This window comes from Rissa tridactyla, chromosome 11 (assembly GCF_028500815.1).
Source record: "Rissa tridactyla isolate bRisTri1 chromosome 11, bRisTri1.patW.cur.20221130, whole genome shotgun sequence".
Lineage (NCBI taxonomy): Eukaryota > Metazoa > Chordata > Aves > Charadriiformes > Laridae > Rissa > Rissa tridactyla.
In genome coordinates, this window is record NC_071476.1 from 4,551,976 (window position 1) to 4,574,158 (window position 22,183).

The 22,183-nt window shown below is 59.0% G+C and overlaps 2 protein-coding genes across 6 annotated transcripts in view; both read left to right on the top strand.

Moving 5' to 3' along the window:
- The first annotated feature begins 554 nt into the window (after nucleotides 1–554).
- On the top strand, nucleotides 555–6,440 carry LOC128916283 (nuclear factor 7, ovary-like). 3 transcript variants are annotated; one of them, XM_054217702.1, is made up of 7 exons: nucleotides 555–643; nucleotides 1,175–1,449; nucleotides 2,064–2,159; nucleotides 3,862–4,095; nucleotides 4,472–4,491; nucleotides 5,214–5,359; nucleotides 5,452–6,440. In XM_054217702.1, exons 2-7 carry the CDS (start codon nucleotides 1,177–1,179, stop codon nucleotides 5,994–5,996), a joined length of 1,314 nt encoding a protein of 437 aa, XP_054073677.1. In that variant the 5' UTR covers nucleotides 555–643; nucleotides 1,175–1,176; the 3' UTR covers nucleotides 5,997–6,440. The 3 variants fall into 3 exon arrangements, with proteins under 3 accessions (XP_054073677.1, XP_054073676.1, XP_054073678.1); XM_054217701.1 differs by having other exon boundaries at nucleotides 562–643; nucleotides 1,172–1,449; XM_054217703.1 differs by having other exon boundaries at nucleotides 562–643; nucleotides 1,172–1,449; nucleotides 5,244–5,359.
- Nucleotides 6,441–10,931: 4,491 nt separating this feature from the next.
- FLT4 (fms related receptor tyrosine kinase 4) overlaps nucleotides 10,932–22,183 on the top strand; it is a 59,961-nt gene continuing 48,709 nt past the window's right edge. For all 3 annotated transcript variants that reach the window (XM_054217492.1, XM_054217493.1, XM_054217494.1), the window contains exon 1: nucleotides 10,932–11,146. In XM_054217492.1, coding sequence (XP_054073467.1) covers nucleotides 11,089–11,146 — 58 coding nt within the window. In that variant the 5' untranslated portion in view covers nucleotides 10,932–11,088. The remainder of the gene's footprint in view (nucleotides 11,147–22,183) is intronic.

Genomic DNA, 22,183 nt, shown 5'->3' on the forward strand with positions numbered 1-22,183 from the left:
AGATTTACAGCTTTAGGAGGAACTAAACTACTCTAATTAAATATTTATAATAAAATAAAAAGGAAATAATGAAACAGAAACCAGGACAAGGATGAAAACCCTCCCTCCTTTGCTTTGCTAACACGCCTGTGGCCCCCGCGGTTCCTGACCGAGACCTGAAGCCGCGCCCCCGGGAGTTGCCCAGCGGCTTGGGCGAGCCGGCTGCGCCCCCGCAAAGCCACGGACCGTGGGCGAGGGGCAACCGGGGGAGGGCGGGCGGGAGGGGCGGGCGCTTCCCCGGGCGGGGGGTCCGTTCTTTGCTCTGGTTGCCGAACCCAGCGGTGCCATACCGGGCGGGGCGGGGCGGGGCGGGGCGGCACGCGCCCTCCCGCGGCCGGCTCGCGAGGCCCCGGCAGCCGCCCCGGGCCCGCCCGCACCTGACGCACGTCACATGCCGAAGCCCCGCCCACCGCTCCCTCACGGCCGCAGCGCTCATCCAATGAGCGGACGGGCGGGGCGGCTTCCGCGCGGCGATTGGTCGAGGCGGGCGTCAGTCCGCCGGGAGGGGCGGGGCGGAGGCGGTGAGTCGGGCGGCAGGAAGCTGCGCGGTGGCGGCGCTGCTGCTGGTGGGCCGTCGGCGGGACGCGGAGGGGCCGGGAGCCCGGTGGGTGCCCCGGGATGGCGGGGGAGGTCGGGGTTGTGTCCCGGGGGGTAGAGAGCGTGGGCTGGGGTGCTCGCTCCAAGGCTGAGCCCCGGGGCGGCCCCGAGCCGGGGGGGGGGGGGTGTCCCTCGCAGCAGGGGGGCCGGAGTACACGGGGCCACCGGGCTGTGGGGCGGCTGCTTGCTGTCTCTGAGCCAGGCCGGCCCTTCCCTGGGGCCCCGTGAGGGCACACGGCCCGTCCCTGGTGGGCCCCGCGGGTGGTTTTGCTGAAATAATTGGAAAGTTGTTATTCTGCAAAGGGGCTGACCCTCGGCTGGGGCTTCACGGTAACTCCCACCGTTTGGGGCTTTCCAGGGCTGGATACACCCGGGCAGGTCCTGTGCCTCCTGCCCGAGGTCTGGTAACCAAACCCTGCCCCAGAGCAGCCAGCAGAGCCCAGCGTGAGGGGAGGCAGAGCTCTGCGCTAGCCCAGAGGGACAGGGATCTGGGGATGGTGGCTGCAGGAAGCTCAGTTTGGGGCCTGTGTGCCAGCAGGGATGGCGAGCAGGAGCCAGGAGCGGAGCCTGTGGGAGGAGCTGACATGTGTCATCTGCTGCGACCTCTTCAGCGAGCCCGTCATGCTGGACTGCATGCACCACTTCTGCAAGGCCTGCATCCAGGGCTACTGGGAGAGCAGCGCCCGCGTCCCCTCCTGCCCCCAGTGCCGCCAAGAGTTCCCCAGCCGGGCTGTCCGCACCCACTACCTGCTGTCGGGGCTGGTGGAGAAGGTGCGGCGCTGTAGCTCTGCAGAGCACCAGCACAAGATGCAGGTGAGTGGCTTCTGCCTGGCTAAGGAAGGAAGAGTCCGAGAGCTGCGAGAGCCCCGTGCGGCCAAGGCAAGCCCGCCACCCCCTCCTCCCGCAGTCGGTTCCCCCACCAGGGAGCCCTGTGTGTGCCTCACCTGACCCGAGTGCAGTGACATCTGTGTCTCTTCCTTACTCATTCCCTTTGTTTCCTTCCAGCTGTCTTTTGGACACTTCTTTTCTTGCATTTCTCTCCCTCACTGCCATGTCCAACTTCCATCACAGCCTGGTTGTTTCTGGCGTAGGGAACACGCGGCAAGGGCTGTGAGGGCTGCTTGTGCTGGGTGTGCTGCTCGTGGAGTCAGTCCCTGCACAAGTCAGTTCACAGCACGTGGGGTTTAAACCTTCTGCAAACCAATATCCCAGGATGAAGCTCCCAGTCTTAAAAATAAATTTGTTTCATTATGTGCACACATGTGTAGTTCTCAAGTCTGTGCATCTGGTGCTTTCTTCTCCAGCTGCCTTTGTAAGAAATCTTGTTGCAGCCTCTCCCTAATGCTGGCCTCAGGAGCTGGGATTGCTCCTGAATCACAGCAGAGGAGTGAAATGGTCTCCTTACCTTCTTTTCCTCCGTCCTACAGAAGCACCTGGAAGATGCTTTGCAAGCTCGTCAGAAGGAGATGGAGAACTTCTTGCAGAGGAAGCATGCGACACAGGAAAATATCTGTGGCCTGACGGTAATGCCCTGTGATAGCTGCTTTTTGTACAGCCTCAGGGTTAACGTTCATAGAGGATCTGTGTATCACTTCAGCTGAGATTTAGCTCAGCTTCCTTTAAAAATCTAGATGAATAACTATGTAGGGATCTGAACAAACTCACCCCACGTAGGCCAGAGCCCACCACTACTGAATAGTCAGTGGAGGCTTTGGGAAGAGACATTAAACACTTGTTAATGCAGCATTTACAAGGTCCGTTGGTGCAGTGGAGCCAAGACTGTGAGTGGTGAGAGCTGTCGGATGAGCAGCTTTGGGAGAGGGTTAATTCTTGGAAGCTCTGAAATCCTCTCATGTGTCCAAAGGGGTGACAGCAAAGCGGAAGGAGCTGGGTCAGCAATGGTGCTGGTGCTGCAGAGCGGTGGCCTTGTCACCAGGACTGTGTTTGGATTCCCTGTGAAGTTCTGAGACAATGTGAGGAGCCTGAGTGCTGTCTCCGGGCTCAAGTGGCACCAGGCTGCCTACTTGTCGCTGATCAATGAAGCAAGAACAGCCACAGGCTGACTGCTTCCTTCTTGAGTGGCATAAAAATATTAAAAGCCAAAGAAGGAGAGTGTAAGGAAAACTGAAGTAGTTCAGAGGTGAGATAAAACTGATGGGAGACTGTCTTCCGACAGGAGTCTCTGATCCCCCTGCCTGCACTGTTTCACACCTCTATCCCGCCGCCAGATTTGTAATAGACCTTTGAGGTTAACAAAGCGTTATCAAAGAAGCACATGCGGCTGTTGTCCTGTTGCAGTGGAAGAGCTGACTAAGAGGCGTTTCAAGAGTAAAGGAGCAAATTGCTGGCCCGAACGGGGAGGCCATTGATGTCTTCTGCAGTTCTGGTGTGTCAGCACAAGCACCTGCTAGAGCAAAGTGGGGCTGGATGCTGGACCGGCTGGTGAAGCTGCAGATGTGCTCTGGGGGAGATGGGTTTCCTGCTGGTAGAAAGGGATGTGCATTTCAGGAAGCACTCCTCAAGAAATAATGAGGGCTAAGGTTGCACTTAGAGGTTAAAAGCTTAAAGACTGGGTAAATAAAGTCATTGGCTGTCTCTTGTAAACAGGCAGGAAGGCAGTGAGAGCACCACAAGGTTGGCTGGCCGACTAAACAACTGGGAAAAAAAATAACATCTGAAAAGAGCTGAATGGGATTTTATCAGCCTTGACTACAGAGATTAGTTTGTGCATCTCCCCCGTCTCCCATGCAAACAGGAGCCCTGAGAGATGGAGACATCGGAGAAAAAGAGCAAGTTACCGGTATCAGGTGGCTCTGCCCAGGGTCTGGCACGATGTGAAATAAATCCTAACTAACCTGAACAGCTGAGTCTGCAGCTCCAGAAAAGCGAAAGAGCTCCAGTTGTGCACACAAGCAAATTCCTGGTGGTGTGGGAGAGGTCTGTGGGCTCCCACTGTGGCTGTGTGCAAGGATTTCTAGTTAAGGTGACCGAGACATCGGTAGAGCTTTTTTCTTTTTTTTTCTTTTGTTTTTTTTCCTTCCCCTTTGGCTCTGCAGTCTTAGAAGTTGTCCTTGTGTCATGTTCTCCCGCCAAAAAGTCGTGGGTATGTCTGAGACCCTTGAATTTCCTGAACTCTGTAAGCAGAGTAACGAGCCCAGCCATCCTGTGCACCTGCTTGTGTGGTTATGCTGTCACACTCATCTCCTGCGTTTTCCCTCTGCTCAGAAGGTGTCCGGGGAGCTGAACATCAAGATCCGCGCAGAGTTTGCCCGCCTTCATCAGATCCTGGAGGAGGAGGAGAGAGCTGTGCTGGTAGAGCTGGGCGAAAAGGAAGAGCAGTCCCTGACACGCCTGCACGGGGACATCCACCAGCTGGAGGAGGGGGTGTCGGTGCTGCAGAGGGACATAGAGCGCATAGAGCAGACCCTGAGCAAGGTGGAAGAAGTGTCACTGCTGGAGGTGAGTGTGCTTGGCCGACCCTGGCAGAAGGATGAGGAGTCAGGATCTGAATTTGGGGTGGGGGAGAGCACCAGACTGTCACTGCCATCCCTCTGGATTATCTACCCATTCCCTTGGAGTCTGGAGGCTTTAGCCACAAGGGATATGGTGATCTTTCCAATGTGGTGGGTCTCAGGAGCCTTCCTCCTTTTCTGTCACCCCCGTGAAATTGCCTTGGCTGCAGTGCCCAGGCATTTTCCCCCAGGGTCGGGGTCCTGGCGGGTTGGTTTCCTCTCTCTGTGCTTTATGACAGCAGGAGGCAGGACAGGGAGCTTATTTTGTGCAGCTGCATGAATTACAGACAGTGACTGTTAATTCTCTCTGCTCTTGGCTGCAGGTGGAGAGCCTGGATATCAGGTACGTGTCTGGCATGAAAGAAGCCGATTCCCTTTTTGGGAGCTTATCTCTGTCCCTGGCTGGGACCACATGGGGAGGGATCTTATCTCAAGTTTTAAAAGCATCACAAATTGCTCAGCGAGCTACTGGTGCTGTGCTGTGTGGTGGCTCATCCCCAGCACATGTTGGATGCTCTCCCCAGGGAGCATGCGTGTTGAGACGGATGGGCTGGAAGAGCGTGTGGAGGAGACGTGCTGGTTTGGAATGGGTACAAGAGCCATGCACGCTGCAGGCAGGAGCAAGGCTGATGCCTTTGGACGCTTTGGCTTCCCCCTGCCCATTTTTAGCTTCTTACAACTCCCGGGGCTGCAAAACTGACCCCAAGGTGCAGGTCTGTCTGAGACTGCGAGTAGCTGAGGGCCAGAACTGCCATAGGGGAGCACATCCCTGTCCCCACCATCCCTCTGTAGTGGGATGCAGCCCAGCTCCACAGGCCTGGCCTGTTCACCCATGCAGGAGTCCTGCTTGGGCATGCTGGTCTGCCGGGAGTCACCGCTCCATGAGCGGAGCTGCCGGATCTGCCTCGGTCCACAGCCCCTGTGCCCTGAGCCACATGCCGTGCTAGGGGGAGCGAGCAGCTGCCAGGGAGGTTTGTGTCCCATCTTTACCAAATCCGTCACGTGCGGTAGCGTGCTGTAGTCCTGACCACACTCTTCCCACACGCCTCACTAACGGCGTGGCAGAGGGGTTGACTGGTGCTCCCTCTGCCCCAGGCCCTCGGTGCGCATTGAGACCCAGCCTGCCTTCAACCTGGAGCACTACAGGGACAGCCACAGCGGCCCCTTGCAGTACATCTTCTGGAGACGGATGCTGCACTCCATCTGCCCTGGTGAGCGGATTGGGGTGAAGGATGGATGTGCGTGGATGCTCCGCAGAGGGGAATGTGCATCCGGTAAAATGCCATGCTCAATGTCTCCACAGCTCCTGCCCCGCTCACCTTCGACCCTGAGTCAGCTCACCCCAACCTGGTCTTCTCCAGAGACCTGACAGCGGTGACAGAGGGGAATCGAGCCCAGCCTGTCCCCAGCAGCCCCCGGCGCTTCCGTCAGTGCGTCAATGTCCTGAGCTCACAGACCTTTGACAGTGGCCGGCACTACTGGGAGGTCTGGGTGGGCAGCAAAACAAAGTGGGACTTGGGGGTGGCCGCCGAGGCTGTGGACCGGGCGGTGAAGGTCAAGCTGTGCCCAGAGAATGGCTACTGGACGCTTCGCCTGCGGAACAGGACGGAGTACTGGGCCACTGCCACCCCCTGGGTGCGCCTGACTCCCCGTCGGCCCCTCCGGAAAGTGGGGGTCTTCCTGGACTGCCAGGAGGGCACCGTCACCTTCTTCGATGCTGGGAACATGTCCCACCTCTTCACCTTCCACCAGGTCTCTGCAGAGAGATACTGCCCCTTCTTCAGCACCTGCTTCAGCGACGGGAGGGACAACATAGAACCCATGCGCCTCTGCCACCTGGCCCTGTGAGGGACGAGGAGGAGCAGGGTGCTTTGGGGACACCAGCCTGGCTCCTTGTCTCTGCCAGCTGGCTGCCTGGGGCCATGCTGGAGGCCAGTTCTGCACACACGGACCTGGTGGGTGTTGGAGGGGCTGTTTTGGTTTTTGCACAGTTCAGTAACGGCAGCCCCAGGGCTGCAGTGGAGGTGGCTGTAGGCTCCTTGCACCTCCTGTTTCTTCATGCTGCCACCCATAAACCCTGTGGAGGAGGGCAGTGGGCCCGGAGCACCATCAGGTGCCTCTTGACACTCAGCCCTGCGTCCCAGCCGTGGGCTTCATCTGCTCGAAGAGCTTCATGGGGAAGGGCTCCGGGCCGGCGGCAGAGGGAGCTCGGTGCACGCCATGGGACCCACTGCAGCCCTGGGACTGCGGCGCTGGCTCCCTTGTACGCAATCACTATTAAAGCTCATTAGAAAGACCACTCCCTGCTGGACCTGGTCGTGGTTTGTGTGCTGGGAGGAGAGGGCGGTGTCTACTGCACTGGGGTGTAGCACAGCCGGGGGGGCACAGAGTGGCCACCTGGCCCCTGCTCCAGCCCAGGCTCCTTCCCTCTGCCGGCAACACGGGAGGCACGAAAGAGCCTCCGCTCTCCCTCTGCCCTTTCCACCCCAGGAGGTGGGGGTTTGGCAGCCCCGTGGGGTAGGGAGGTTTGTCTGAGCCCAGCCCTGGCCGTGGGCTCCTGGATTCTAAGATTTGACCTCCTCTGGCCTGGCTGGGTCTTAAGGATTTGTATACGTGAAAAATGCCAAGTCCCATTTCAGCCCAACTTCACAACAGCCCCAGCAGCCTTCGCTGCAGGGAGCAGGTGCTCCCAGCACAGCTCTTTGCCCATCAGCCCCATATGGCCCCACTGGGAGGGTGGCCTGGGGCTCCTGGGGGGCAAGATGAGTGGATTTGGCTGCTGCAGTTTGTGCTGGCCGTGTCCTCACCTCGCTCACGAGTCAGTGGAGTCGACTTGAGGCAGGAGGTGCTTTGGTGGGTCCAAGTCTGGCTGGTGGGAGGAAGGATGGGAGTCCTTGGGGTGGGTGGAATTGTCATGTTTATCCCCCTGATGTCCACTGTAAGGGTCAAAGCAGGGGCCGCAGCTCCCCCCACCCTGCGTAGCCCCCGGCGCTGGCTGGAGCCTGCACATTCCTCCTCTGCAGAGGCTCAGCTTTCTGTGCTGGTGGAAGGGCCAGGCACCGAGGGCTTTCCAGCTCCTGCAGCTGGGCACAGGGACACTTGTCAAAGCAAGTCCTCCACTGGTCGCCCCCCTGCCCAGCGGGGACAGGACAGGGGGCCCTGTCCTCCCACAGTGCCACGAGGGATGTTCCCCCTTCCCATGCACCACTGCAGCGGTGTGCCAGGGCTGGGCTCTGCTGCAGCACCTGCTTTTGGGGGTGCCTAATGCCTGTGCCGGGGCAGGAGAAGACTGTGCTCCACTGGAGGTGACAATGACCCATGCGAGACACAGGCAGACGTGCCCCCCTGTGCAGGAGCACCGAGCAGCCCGTGGCTCTGCGGGCATGGAGTGGAGGTGGGCACAGAGGGAAGCCAGTTATTGGGAAGCCATTGTCCTGTGGAGCTTTACCTGGGGGTCAGGTGTGCTTGGAGGAGATGTTGGGGGTTTCTCCTTCCTCTCAGTCCCCAGACCAGTGAGCTCTGCCCCCAGGCTGGACTCAGCCTCCTCTCCCGGCTCCTGCCTCGTCCTCTCGCTGCCCCCCAGCCTCAGCTGAAGTAAGAGTGGAGAAGAAAGAGCTGTCGGCTTGGAAATGCTGCTGTGAGCGGGGCTGCCGTCCCCCCTCCGAGGGCTGGGAGCCTCCGCGGGAAGGTGAGGCTGGTTTGAGAGGAGCAGAGAGCTGCGGCTGGGGGGGCTGAAACCCATCGCCCCCCGCCGGACCTGCCCTGAAACCGCAGGCGGGTAAGGCTGGGCACAGCAGCAGGCAGCCGTCCCCGAAGTGTGAGAGGGAGCGGATCTGCCAGGCGGCGAGCGCAGCCGGGCTTCGGCAGCTGCCATCTCCCGTTGCCCACCGCTGCCGCGTGGGCCGGTGCGACGGCACGGGCTGCGAGCATCTCGCTGCGACGTGTGCCAGTGCCATCGCTGCCACCTCCTACACCTTCCCCTTGCCAAAGGCAGAGCTGGAGAGCAGCGAAACCTGCTTGTCCCAAATCCCTGAGCTGAGCAGGCTCCCAAAGAAGCACGTCCTTCCTCCTTCTCCTCCTGCCTGCGGTGGCTGCGGCGTGCCGCTCCCAGGCAGAGCCACGTTTTGGGGCATTATGTCCTGGTCTGCTGCAGTTTTATTTTCCTGCTGTCGGGGAAGGGCTCCGGCAGGAAGGCTGGGGCAGGCAGAGCCCCTGCCCCGCGCACACCACGTACGGCAGCTCCGACGTGTGGGGAAAACACTGCTCTGAGCTGCCGTACGTGCAGCGTTAGCCCAGCGAGGAAACACTGCCTGCCGCTAAATGCTGTCTGAAAAATGCATTTCACTGACAAAATGCAGAGTAGAAACCACAGGTACAGCGTGAATGCAGTGACCGACTGGGCCTGGCCCTGGGTTCAGGCAGGAGGGGACAGGGATGGAGAGTGGGGACTCGACTCTGCTCCAGCATCCGGACTCAGCCCCTGCCAGGGCTGGATCTCGCCACTGTCCCCAGATCCAGGCTGGATTTTCCTGCAGGTTACGTTGTCGTATTGTCCCTGGGTGTCCTCAGAGCCACCCCAGGGTGCCTTTCCCACAGCCGTGCCTGGGGCTGGGTAGTGTCCGGCAGCTCCTGGCCCCCGCTGCGATGTGTTTATCTTTGTCCTGTGCTTTGGGGAAGCCTTTGCTTCCTCGGGTCCCCCCACGTGCTGGAAGGGGGACAAGATTTTAAAATAAGAACCTTTTGTTTCCCAGGGTGGCAACAATGGAAAGGTCCCTTCGGTCCCACAGTCACCCTGTGTTTGTGATGGAAAATTCCCCGTCGTTGCGGGGCGAGCCCTCCCCGGCGTCCCGCCGTTAGATGGCACCATGGACGGGCTGGTCCTGGCCACCACCGCCTGCACAGCCCCACATTTGGACTGCTAAACCCCTTGGAGGGTGCCAAAATCCCTTGATTTTTGGGGTGCCAGAGAATCCCTAGGTCAGGCCCTTTGCTCTTCTCGCACTCAGCCTCTCCAGGCAGCCCTTGGGCCGTGCATTTTGTCCAGCATCTCAGCGGTGCGATGTGATTTATCCCTCCGTCACTGTCTGCACCTCACCACCTCGCTGCTCATCTCAGGTGCAAGATCGATGACCCCTGATGCTCACAGTGGTCCCAAGCGTGGGTACGCTGCCGTGGTGGGGAGACCCATGGCTGCCCCATCTCTGGTCACGGCACCTGGCACTGGAGAGGGGTCTGATCCCGCAATCTCAGCTCTTCTCCCTGCGGCAGTGGGCAGCGCTGCACCTCTGTGTGGTCCCCAGCTCGGCCCCATCACCCCATCAACACGGCAAGTTTTAAAAATCTTGCTCCAGAAGGTTCCAGGGGTTGAGCACCCTCCTGGGATGGAGGGACACCATCACTTTCTGTTCCTTTGGGATCCAGGAGGGACATGGTCCAAGATGAGTGTGCTGAAGAGCAATGCAGCTGGCGCTCTCAGGGTTTAAAACTCACTAATTGGGCCAGGGGGAGTTGGGTAAAATAAATTCTGTGGCTTGGAGCCCCTCTGATGGCTCCAGGGGAGGGACAGAGTGATTTCTTCCACGGATTTGGCAAAAAGAGCAGTTGAGCACACAAGAAGTTTTCATGGCTTTTCGAAGCCATGAGCACATGGTTCTCATTCAGGCTCTTTCTTCGCTGTCTGTAAGCGTGCATAATTAATAACCCTCCAGGGCTGTGGTAATTTCAGCGCTCGTTGGGTGCACAGGCTGTGCCCGCCATGCCGCCGTGCTCCCGAAGCCCTGCCATCGCCTCCATCCCCAGCGTGTTCGCAGCTGGTTCGCACCGAGCCGGAGCTGCTGTCGCTGGCAGTGGCAGCGGTGTGGGGGCAGTGCTGCTGGCACGCGTGGAGTGGCACCGTCACCATCCTGCTGCCAACGCCACGGTCGTGTGCATGGGTTTTGTTGAACACCCTCCAGAGAGGGGTGCGTGTGCCACATGTAACGGTGCTGGGGGGCAACACGGCTGCCCCATGCTGCTGGCAGTGTGCATGGATGGTCAGCGTGAGTGGGGGCCCCTAGTGCACCCCCAAAAGGGTAGGGGTGCGACTGTGTGCACACAGCTGCATGAAAGTGCACGTGCATCTTTGTGTACCCCTGGGGGGGGGTGCAGGAGGAGTGGGGGCTCGGGGGGGGTGGGTGCAGGACAGTGCGCACACAGGAGTGAGGGGTGGGCTTTGGGGGGTGTGCATGCGGGCGTGAAGGTGTGTGTGCAGGCAGATGTGAGATGTGTTTGTTCGCGTGAAGTGTGCGCACACCGGTGTGAGAGGGAATCGTGTCCATATTGTGTCCATTCCCTCTGGTCCGAGAGGCCGGGACGAGCGCCCGGGTGCGCACAAGAAGGAGATGTGAGGGCATTTGCACACAGGTGGTGCACCCGCACACGGATGCGGGTGGGATGCACAGGGGTGTTTCCACATATATGCGCACAGCTGTGGGGGTGCTCGTGTGTCCGGGGAGGGGGCGGGCACAGGGGTGATGCACCCCCAGGCACACAGGTGCGGGACACACTTACACCCAGCTGCGGGGGGACGCCCACACCCCCGCACCCACCAGCGGGACACGCACCCGCTCACCCGCGGGACACCCACGCCGGTGCGGGGGGGTGCAGACACCCGGCCGGTGCCCGCAGCCGCAGGTGGAGCCCCCCCCGCCCCGACCTCCGCCTCGCACCGCCCGCCCGCCCCGCCCCGGCCCGCCCCGCCGCCCGCCCGGCGCCCCGCGGGCTCGGCGGAGGGCGGCGGGCGGCCCGGGCGGGCGGAGGAAAAGGAAGCGGCCCCCGGTGCTCCCCGCCCGCCGCCGCCGCGCGTTGCCGCAGCTGGGGCGCGGCGGGAGCAGAGCTCGGTGCGCGGGGCGCTCCGCACCGCTCCGCATCGCCCCGCACGGACCTGCCCGCAGCCCCGGAGATGAAGAGAGTTTACACGCTGCCCCTCTGGCTCTGGCTCGGCATTGTCTCGGAGGCAGGTGAGAGACGCGGGGCTGCCCGCTCCGCCGCCCGCCCCGCACCTGCGGCAGCGCCGGGGATGGGGGCTGCCCCGGCGGGACGGGACCGGACCCGGCGCTGCCCGCCCGTATGTCCCCCAGACCCTGCAGGGACCCGCACTGCCTGCCGCGGCGTCCTTCATCCCGGACGGGGATGTGCCGTGCCCCGGCGCTGCCCGCCCCGGGAGCCCCCTTCCCCGACGGGGACCGGCGCTGCTCGCCCCAGGGTCCCGCAGCCGCGACACGGCCTTCCCCGGGGTCCCCCTTCCCCGACGGGGACCAACAAAACCCCTCGGGGGGTCTCCCAGCCCCGACACAGCCCACCCCGACGTCTCCAGCCCCGACGAGGACCGACACAGCCCGTCGTGGGGTCCCCATCTCCAAGGCAGCCTGCCCCGGGGTCCCTCATCCCCGACGGGGACCGACACAGGCCGCCCCGCAGTCACCCAGCCCAGACACAGGTTGTCCCGGGATCCCCCATCCCTGACGGGGACGCGCCGCGGTACCCGCCCGGTGTCCCCGACGGCTGTGACAGTGTCCCCCGCAGCGGGGGCACGGGACGGGAGGACCCTGCTGCCGTCCCTGCGGGGTCCGGGGCCGTGGGTGAGCCCACGCTGTGCCCGTGCCCCGGGGGGGTCTCGCTGCAAGCGGGGAGAATCCACATCGGACTCTTGCAGGAGGGATTTCTCTGGGCGGGGAAGCGCCCGGCCGGCAGGGCAGCCTGGAGGCCGGCTCCCTGCTCTGTTTATTTATTTTTTCATGCACGGAGTCATTAGTTTGTGAGCGCCGGGCAGCGCGTTGGGGAGGAAGGCACACGGAGGCGGTGGTCAATGCGATGCCGTCCATCCTGCCTCTCCCAGCCGGTCGCTGGCAGCTCTGGTCCACCAGGGAAGTCACCCAAGGTAGATCCTGGTGAAATGTTTTTTCCTTCCCGTAGCACTTCTGGGGCCAAAGGCTGTTGGGCAGCGAGCTGAACCCCCTGGTCGTGGCTTGGGTCAGTGAATGTGGGACCATGGCAGAGATGGGGCTGCAGTGCCCTTCCAGAGAGCAGAGACGGTGGGGCAGAGCAGAACTGGGTGGGCACTGCCAGGGCGGTGGGCATGGGGCACCAGCCCCACCAGCTTCCCACAGGGAAGCTCCTGCTTGCTCGGGTAAAGCATTTACAGCCCAGATCAGAGCGAGACCGACAGAAAGTTAGTAACGCTGGAAGCTTGCAACGTGGGGAGATGAATTTTGGGAGCATAAATAGAATTTTCTGTAGCCTTAGCTCAGTGACTCACTGTCACCGGCAGCGTTTGCTGCCATCGTTGAAGTGAGCTCACCGGAGGGCTGCAGGTCTGGCCGCAGAGGTGCAGTACGGCCAGGTCACCGCCAGCAGCACCGTCAACCTGCTCTGCCCAAAATGCTGCTGGTGGCTCTGGTGCCGTGGGGCTGAAGGACCCATCCGGCTGCTGGAGCTCAGGGGGAAAGAAGGGGACCTGCTGCTGGTGGCATCGCGGCGGGAGCTGCAGCTGTTCAAAGCTCTCTTGTTAGCAATTTGTAAAGCATCGTGTAGCTGTTCTCAGGTTCTTTCATCTCCCGGAGGTGCGGGGAGCGGTGCCGGGGAGGCTCTGGCCAGCGCGGCGGTGTGATGTGTGGGCCTCGTCAGCACAGGGCTGCGCAGAGCTTTGAAGCTCTCCAGCTCTGCCTGATTAGTGCAGCGATGAAGGATGATGCGTAGCTCAAGTCGGGGACCATACCCTGGGGATTTGCTGCCTCTTCTTCCATTCCACCTGAGACCAATTTGTCAGCGTGTAAAGGATCCACAAATTCCTCGTTAACCATAATCCCAGCTGGGTGTGAATATTTGCTCCCTTTGGAAGCAGGGATGGGCGTGTGAGACTGTTCCACCTGGGAAGGGTGAAATATTAATCTCGGGATCATGAAAGGTGTGTTCTGGCTTTGAGTCCTGTGTCCTGCTTGTTCCTGCACCCCAGTACCTGGTTAAACAGGCCAGTGCTAGGAGGGGATGCCGTGTGTAAGAGCATACAGGCTCTCCCTGTGTCCCAGGATGGAGAGGAGTTGGGGAGCTGCCCTTTGCGGGTGGTGGGATGGGGGGAGCAGACAGAGGTTCGGCCCCAGCATCCCAGCGCATCTCGGAGTAACCCTTTAGGATGGTGATGAGAGCGTGTGCCCCCTGAGCCACCGTGCTCTGGGCACAGAGCAATGCTGGCCACCCCATAGCCAAATAATTCCGTTGGGGACTCCAGCTTCCCGCTTTCAAGAGCATCTGCCCCTTGCTTGTGTAGAACCTGAGCCCATTATGTTGGCTGCCACTGCCTGCCCTCCTCTAAGATCCCGCAGACCTCCCCGGCCGGGTGCTCGGACAGCCCCACGCTCACCGTGCCAGCAGCAACATTCGCCTTCGCAGCTGGGATTTGAAGCAGTTGCTTTATTGCGAGTAATAAACACGGGCCATTTCAGCAACACCCTTTCACGCAAAAGCCCTGCGAGTGCACCACAAACCCCGCTCTGGCTTAACCCAAGCGCTTGTTCGTGATGAAGCAGAGCCAGGGCCTCCAAGGAGGAGGTGGGTGACAGGAGGGATGCAGCCCGTGGTCCCCGGGGGCTGCCAGGGAGGGGGCAGCCACGGCCCCTGTGCCCCCCTCTCTGCTTAGGGACAATGTTGGATCAATGGGCTGTAAATACCGCCCTGGGACTTGGCTTGGGCACGCGAGCCCGCGGCTCGCTGCCTGCACAAACAGCCAGGAGGGTGTTTGTTGCTGAGCTCAATTTGACGTCTGGTCGAGGGGACACTCCCCTGGCAGCACAATGTCCCCCGCCATGGGCCAGGCGGGAGAGGGCTTCTTCTGGCGTGTCCCACCCCTCCCTGCTGCCCCTCTCCCGTGGGCGTGCTCCACGTGGGATCGCTGTCCCCGGGGTGTCTCTTGGCCCTGTGTTGGTGCGGTGTTTTCCAGGGAAGGCGTGGGAAGGGCAGGTGCTCCCAGTCGGCCAGGAGGGAACAGGCTGTTCCCGGCGTCCCTGGGCAGTTCCTGGGGAGGGAAAGGGAGAGCGGGATCCCACGGGAACGGCGGCAGGAGGGGGCCGTGGCCAGGCAGCAGTTTCTCCAATGGTGTGTGGTGCATCTGTGGTGCTCAGGAGGTGGGTTTGCAGAGCGGCTGCTGAGCAGGAGGGGGCTCTTTATGGGTCCCCGGGTCTGTCTGGCTCTCGGCAGCTTTGGGGGGCAACGTGAGCCCTGGAGATAGCACCCACCCCACCCACCTTCTCCGCAGCCACTCAAGCTGGCGCAGCAGAGGTGTTCCCAACTGAACGTGGCATCTTTGCATTCAGCCTGCTGGGCTGAAACAGCCCCAGGCAATGGGGGCAAGGTGGGGGGCTCCCTCACCCCCAGTTTGGGGGGCTGTGTATTTAAACCCAGTGGAAGCAGTGGAAGGAGAAAGCTGCAGTAAGCCCGAGGTGATGGGGATCCTGGGCGGGGGTGGGTGAGGAATTCCTGCAGGTGTGGGGAGAAGCAGAAAGCCCTGTGATGGCCGGACCCCACAGGCTGCGCTGCCCATGGAGGGTGGGGAGCCAGACCGGAGGAGCAGCGGCCGTGGTGGTTTCCGTGTGAGGAATGACTAAACTTCGCAGGGATCTTCCGCTGGAAAAGACGGGCTGGGGCATTGCAACAGAGGGCTGCAAAATCACAGCTTGCCTGGAGAAGGCAGTTCCTGCCGGGTTCCCATGCTGGGAGGATGAGGAGCGTGGCAGGGGGCCGGTGGCTTGTTGCATGCCACCATGCAGCAGTGGAGCTCGTCACCACGGGGCCTTGGGAGTGTTACACGTTTGCCTGGACCCAAAAGCAATTGTGCATAGAAAAATATGTGGGCTTGCAAGGAAGAAGTCCACAGGTGGTTAGTTAAAACTGAAGGTCCCCTTTTGCACCCTGGACTGTGAGCCAGGGGTGCCCAGCACCACGTTTCACCTTGACCTGCCCCAGGGAGCTCCTGCAAATCTCCACCTGGGCAAGGGGCAGCGGGGAGCCGGGCACATGGTCCCCAGAGGGTCCCACGCCAGTTGGGTGCCATGGGGGGGACCATGACCGCCCGATACACGCCAGTGTCTGCTGGGGAAGCCGGAGCTAAGCCTTGCCCTGGGCCAGAGCTGGAATTGTCTTTTGTCCTTCATTAGGAAAAGAAATACTGCTGCAGCTGCACTGGCATCTAGTGACTGGTTAAATGAATTCCAGGGTTTTTATTGCCTCTGGCTATCCCAGACCTTTGTTTCTTGTTTCACGTTGTTAAAAGAGAGGGTTAGCCGGGTCCCAGGGGGGCTTTTTCTCTCTGGTCAAAATAGTTCTGATGTTTTCGGCACACAGTATTATTGCCCATCTGTGGTGCCTCATTGTTAACGCAAAATAGTGGAAGTGGAGATGGCCTGTGGTCAAGTCGGCGAGGAGGCACGAGCCCTTGAGCCCAGCGTGACCGCTGGTTTTGTTGAGCGGCTGCGGGCAAATCGCTCCATCTCTAGGTGCAAGTTCAGCAGAAGGAGGGTGAAAACCTGTCCCTGCCGCAGCCGGTGGTGAAACTCCCACCGAGTTTTATAATCCGAGGATATTAAACGGGGAGTCTCTCCTGGAGTTGTTTCCCTGCTGAGGTAGCAGAAACAGGTTTCAGCCAGTGACTTGTATTTCACCTTACAACTTCTCCCACGTGTGAACTGTTTTTCTTGCTGCGTTTCTGCCCCCTCCTTCCAGGGTGAGGATCTTCAGCGCAGGCTTTGCGGGCCAAACCTGGAGGTGCCGTGGGACGGACATCATGTGCTGAGGGAGGATCGGTTCAGGGGGTCAGGAAAAGCCTCCAAACTGGGGAAACACAGAGAACAGGGTGGTGGGGAAAGGCAAGAGGTACTCCGATTAAGTGCTTTGGTCTCCCCTCCTCTGAGCACGTAATAACCAGGCGGCTGCGGCTCCCCTGCTCTGCTTCTGTGCAGTGAAAGGCAGCAAGGACCCCAGGGCTGTCCCCGGGAAGGACCAGGAGAAAGGGCTGAGTAGGCTGCAGACCCTCCAGGTCTTTATCCCCCATTACTGATGAGCAGAGTGAGCAGAGAGAAAAGAGGAGATAAGATTTTACCTGCTTGCAGCAGCCAGTCCAGAGCTGGTTACAGCTCTCGGCAGAGCCTGGAAAACCCCAGTGCGGTTGTAGAAGGCAAAACGAGGGAAAAAGCCCAACCCTGCTCCGGGTCTCAGTGCATGCAAAGAGGGAAGCCATCAGAGTAGCTCAACGATGCTTTCGGGACCCGTTGCTGCCATGCGAGGTGTAGCCACCCACCCGCATGCAGGCGCGGAGGGGTTAAGCCTTCTCCTGGCTGTGGCTCCCGTTGGCTGGGTGAATGCCAGCCGGTGCGCCGAGTCCGCCCGCCTCGGTCTGCGGTGCTAGCGCCGGTGGTGCCGTGTCTGTGTGCCACCCCACCGAGGCCACACTGCACAGCATGGCAAGGCCGCCCGCCCGGGCAGGCTTCGGGGGCCGGGGCATCCCCCTGGGGAAGGGTTAAGCGAAGAGGAGCAGTGCCGATGCCAGGCTGGGTGTCCAGGTTCTCCCTTGGCGGAGGTCAGCGGTGGTTCATGGGAAAGGAAAAATTGGCAGCTGGGCCGGATGTCCCTGCATTTCCCCTCTTCCTGCAGCCGCCTGAACGACGTTCCTTATTTAGCTTTCCTGACGGACAGGAGGAATCTGATGGCGGAAACTGTCACTGCCTGATAACAGCTCAGGGACCCCTTTATGATGGGCGGCACGGCAGGGAACGGGGCAGCTCTGCTCCTCGCCGGGAGGGGAGAGCTGGGCAGCCGGGGCTGCCCTTTGCACCGGCTTTTCGGAGGCGGCTGCGAGTAGGGAGGGAATAGCACCGGCAGCCCTTCCCTTTGTGCTGGTTTGTGTACAAACCCCCTCAGTGCCATTTAAAAGCCTCTCAAGGCCAAGAAGCCATGGCATGTGCATATTACATTGGTGTTTTTTTCCTTCTTTATGGTGGGGCAGCCGGGCTGGTGGAAAGGGCCATGGATGAGGAGAGGGAAGGCATGGAGCAAAGCCGCCCTGCCAAGGTCTGAGACTAGGTGAGGCTTTCCACTTGCTGGCAATGAGGACGTGAAGGGCAGCTGGGACTGGGGCGCATCAGCAGGAGCTACTCCCAGCTCTGGCCACTGCTGGGAGCTGAGCACCCTCAGGAGTACTGGGACCAGCTTCCATACAAGGATGGTCTGACCGAGCAGATAAATACAGCAAAAGGGATGTTACTGCGTGTTTTATTGTCCCTGGCCTTCTCTCCATAGAAGATGGCATCTTGCTAGTGTCTGAGCCATTCTCATGGACGTGCCCATGGTGACCAGCCCCAAAACCGCAAAAGGTCCTGAAATACAGCCCGTATTTCAATATCTCCATTGATTTTTATCTTGCGTCTGTGGAGGCCACCAGGCTGCTCCCATACCAATAAGAGCATTGTTTCCATGGCAATTAATGTATTTAAAAAGGGCAGAATGTACAGCAAGACTGTATTTTTTTAAAGAGCAAGCCCTAAGCAAGGCAGCCCCCGCCACTGGACTGGACATTGGACACTTAGTGTCACCCTGTGCAATGCGCTGTGCTTTGTGTTGGGATGCAAAGGCCACGCTACAGCCTCGCAGCCCCGACATCACCAGTCCTCTGCCGCTCGAAGAGTTTCGTGTTCCCTGGGGTGGTTAGAGCTGCCCGCTCCAAGGTGCGTGTCTGACGGCTTCAGCTGAGCAATATTAAAAATCTTCCTGCAAGGCTGGAGACCTCAGCAGGAGCTCACAGGGGCTGTTTCTGTGCTCTCTGAGCAATCCACTATATGCCCAGGTCACCTATCTGAGCATCCTTGAGTTGCAGGATTGAGGTTTAGGTCATCAAGCTCTGCTGGTAGCTCAGGACCAAATGCTTCTCACTTCAGTTAAGTTCAAACTCCTTTTGTGTTTGCTTTCTGTCATCAAGCAGCAGAGGCAGGGAGACTGGTGCACAGGGAATTGCTGTATTTGTGTTTATATATTGCTCTGTCAGTGCCACAGGGGTGTGCAGAGCTGGTGGACGTGGGAAGGAAGCAGGAGCTCCTGCCCCAAACCTCGGTGCACATTTCAGATGACCGTGTTGGGGATGTGGTACCCATGGGGGATACCAGGGCTTTGCATCCTCGTGGCTATTCTGAGAGAGAAAAAGCAGGAAAACTTACAGCGTAAGTTATTTGTTTAAAATCATGCGCGTTTCTTACGGTGTCATTTCCTAGCGTGATGCATAGTCGCCACCGCAGCGAGGTGAGTTAACTTCCTGCTACACCTTCCTGGGCAGGACGCATCTCACCCAGTCCCCTCACGTAAAAGTCTAGTGCACAGCCTAAGGCGCTTGCTCTACAGTCAGCCGGAGAAGTGGGGGAGAAAAGCTTTTTTGGAGGTACTCCATCCCATCCTCAAAGAGATGTTGAAGGAATTGCCTTTGGGAAAGTCCCCAGGCGATGGCTGAGACTGCTCCCAGCCTGCATGGTGTCCGGAGGCGTGTGTGTGCCTGGGGCTGTCGATGCCCCTCTGCTGGCTTGCATTTCACCCCACAATCCACCTTCTTCCTCACCAGCCACCCCGTCTCCCTCCACTGTGGCAGTTTGCAGCCGCACGAGGGGACAGGCACGGTCTGGCGAAGAGTAAACCGAAAGAGCAGCATCAACCAAAACAACTGATGGCCCCAGTCTCGGGAGACGTGGCCAGGAGGAGGCCGGGAGGTAGTGGGATCACGCGGAGTGAGCAGTAGACAAAGGAAGGAAGTTTTTATTACTGGGCCAAATCCTGAAGTCCTTCGGTTGTATTTAGGCCAATGCCTCAATGACTTCAGTGGAGACTGGTCTGAGTAAAGAGAGAAGAAACGGCTTCAGGATCTGGCCCCTGGGTAATTGTGTCACGTGGGAAGCTTATAAAGAATTTGCAAGCTCATGATGGCTTTCCTGAGCGGCCGGTGCTAGCCAGCGAGCAGCGCCCATGGCAGCCAGGCCCCCTGCCTGGGTCACCGTCCCCTTCCTCTCTGGGGACACAAAGCACCCATCCCGCAGTGGGTTCACCATTTCGGCCACTGGCAGGGCTTAACAGGGCTCGGCAGACCCCACAGGGTCCAACCGAGTTCCCCAAGTTGGGCAGTGGCTCCACAGGTTTGTGAAAGCTCTGTCTGCATGTTCGCGAGACCCACGGAGGGTTTTAGGGTCCTCCATCAGCTTTCTGAGTTATGGAGGCACATGGGCTCTTCATGCGGCAGGGAAGTCTGTAAAAGGTTTACTGGTTTCCCATGTTAACCCCAAAAAGCTACAAAAAGTGCAGGGCTGTGTAATGGAGCCTGGAAAACCCTCCATTGGTTTCCCCACATATGGAAGGTCCTACGTTGGCTGGGGGAAGCGTGTCCATGTCTGCGCAGACACACACGCGTGTGCTGACAGTGACAAGCTCCAGGCTTGGCTCTCTGTCTGTGACTTGTTTTCCCCATTTCTGAAATACTGCTGTCTGCTGAGATGGATGTTAGATATAGTGACCTAAAAAAAAAAAAAATACTGACAAAAGTGAGGGGCAAGTCAATAGTTTCCATGGACGACAGTAAATCTTGATATTTACTAAGGAAAGAAGGTTGGGCACGAATTGTGGTTTATACTCAGATTTGGCAACTGCCAGCTCAGAGTGATGGCAGCAAGCAAAATCGCATCCAGCAGAGGTGACGGCATCCAGTGCCCAGAGAAGAAATCCATCACTCAGGCGCTGGCTTGACCCTGCCTGAGCAGAGTCCCCAGTGAGGCATAATTTGGTCTAAGTGGCCATCATCCCTTCGTCATGCTGCAGCGCTCAGCCCTTGGGAAGCAAAGGGCACAAGTTTAACGGCATGTCCCAAAAGTGTGGGGGCCGGCTGCGGTGCGGGATGCTCCTGCAGGAGATGCATGCATTTGCACCGAGAAACTCTCTGTGCATCTGGGCAGGCAGTGCGTGGTCCTTGTGCTGGAAGGAAACATGGGGGAAGCAACCGCCTTGCCTGCAGAGTTACCCAGCGATGCCTTTGTAGAGTAATTTAGGTAATGTAGCGTGCATCTGGGCCTGATGCCTCCTCATTTGGTTTGTTGGTTGGTGCCAAACTATCAGATTCAGCATGTCCTGGGCTGCTGGCAGTAAGTGCTGGCTCTGGCAGTACCGCTGGTGCTGGGATGGGATCGGGGCATACCCTGTTCTTCATCTCCTCCCTGTGCCATCACATCCCAGTGCGCAAACGAAGGGGAGCCACAGTGTCACAGCATACCCCGTGCTGCCCCGGTCTGGGCAGACAGGCTCAGATGCTGGTATGCGTCCCCTTGGCTGACAGTGTTGTGGTGGCATTTTCCCATTTGGTCAGGTAGGTCTTGCTCACGTGCTACGGGGACTAACAGAGGCAACCAGAAGGCGTGGGAGGTAGCTTGATGTCCCCTGTTTGAACACGTGAGGATGGGTTTTAATGTCACCCAAACCTCCTGTGTTGTACAGGGCAGGAACCTTTCCAACATTGGAAAGGTTCAATGTCACCAGCATTGTGCCCAGCCCAAGATGCGATGCCCACCACTGTGGTGCCTGCATCGCCCAGTGTTGCCTCTCCACAACGTTTGGCGTTTCACAATATTTATGGCCGTTCCTCACCCTTGGCTGCTTAGACAAATAAAGCCTAATGCAGCCTGCGGCAGTTAATCCCTGGCTCTCCAGCCTCCCAGCAATAACAAGGCCTGGGTGGCATTTCAAAGAATGCACTGGGGGAGAGGGGGAGCGCCGGGATCTCTCTTTTATATGGCGGTGGAAATACAAACCTGCCTTCATTGAAGATAAGCGGTGTTGGCCGGGCTAAGCTCCCGCTCAGAGGTTATAGCAGTGATGGAAGGCAGGAGACTCCGCGCAGCGTTGGCCCCGCAGTAACCTTTGCCAAAAGAAAAACAGTTCTTAATACAATAGTAGATTTTAAAAAAAAAAAAAAAAAAAAAGAAGAAGAAGAAAAATAAACAGGGCCCCATGTGAACTTAGGAAACCTGTGCTGGCATGACGAGAGATGCGCTTGGTGAAATGGCCTGAACAGCACCTTCAAGGGCTCTGGCCCCCAGGCCCACATTGCTGGGAATGGGAAAAAGCCCGTGTCTGTCCTTGGCCCCTTGGTCCAGCGTGGTGCCAAAACAGCCCCGCTGCCAAACAGCTTCTCCTGCTTTTGCAGCCTAAGCCAAAGCGTCTTCCCTTCGTTCATGCCTTGGCTTTCCCGTGGGGCTGTGGAGGCCATCCCCAGCCTCACCCACGGCTCTAAGCACCAAGTACCTAGTGGTGACCCAATAGGGACTGCCAAGGAAGTGGTGTGTTGTCTTTTTAGCACAATTTCCCCGTCAGTACTTGTGCTCCTTCGGTGGAAGTCATTAGCATGTGTAAACGCTTCCTTCCCATTGCGTCTGCTTGCGTGCTCTCCCCGCTGAGCTGCGTGGCAAGGGAAGCACCTTTGAACGGGAAAACAACAGTCAACTTCTGAGTATTAACAAGAGAGTAACTGGGTGTTTATGAAACTTGGTAACCCTCTTGTAAGCTATTTTTAAAAAGCAGCATAAGGTGTTTTAGCTCACTGGCCTTCGAATAGCACCAGAGTCCGATACTGCCATTTAGGCTGGGTGTTTCATCGTAGGAATTGTGCTATGATATACAAAGTGTGACATTTCCAACTCAGCCTTTCTTGGAAGGGAATTAAATGAGTTTCATAGCTGCGTGAGGGGTGTTATGTGGAGGTGGAGAGAGAAATCTGTGCAGATGTTAAACAGCCAGCTAATCTCAAGTGACGCGAGTGCCCTGATACACTTTGGCTCTTGGAGATGATGATTATCATCTCCTGCTGCAGCGGGTCCTGGCTTGCGGTCACAGCTCTGCGCCAAGACAAACCGAGAGTGCGTGCATTTGTAACTTGCCATGGATGCCCTGGGCAGCCCCACAGGGCCAGCTTTCCTCCCAGTGCCCCGGGTCTC

Bases quoted from the DNA above. Each gene is read 5' to 3' on its own strand.
- LOC128916283 (XM_054217702.1), top strand. From the start codon at position 1,177: ATGGCGAGCAGGAGCCAGGAGCGGAGCCTGTGGGAGGAGCTGACATGT. The intron at 1,450-2,063 runs GTGAGTGGCTTC...TCCGTCCTACAG, and splicing joins AGCACCAGCACAAGATGCAG to AAGCACCTGGAAGATGCTTT. The intron at 5,360-5,451 runs GTGAGCGGATTG...ATGTCTCCACAG, and splicing joins GCTGCACTCCATCTGCCCTG to CTCCTGCCCCGCTCACCTTC.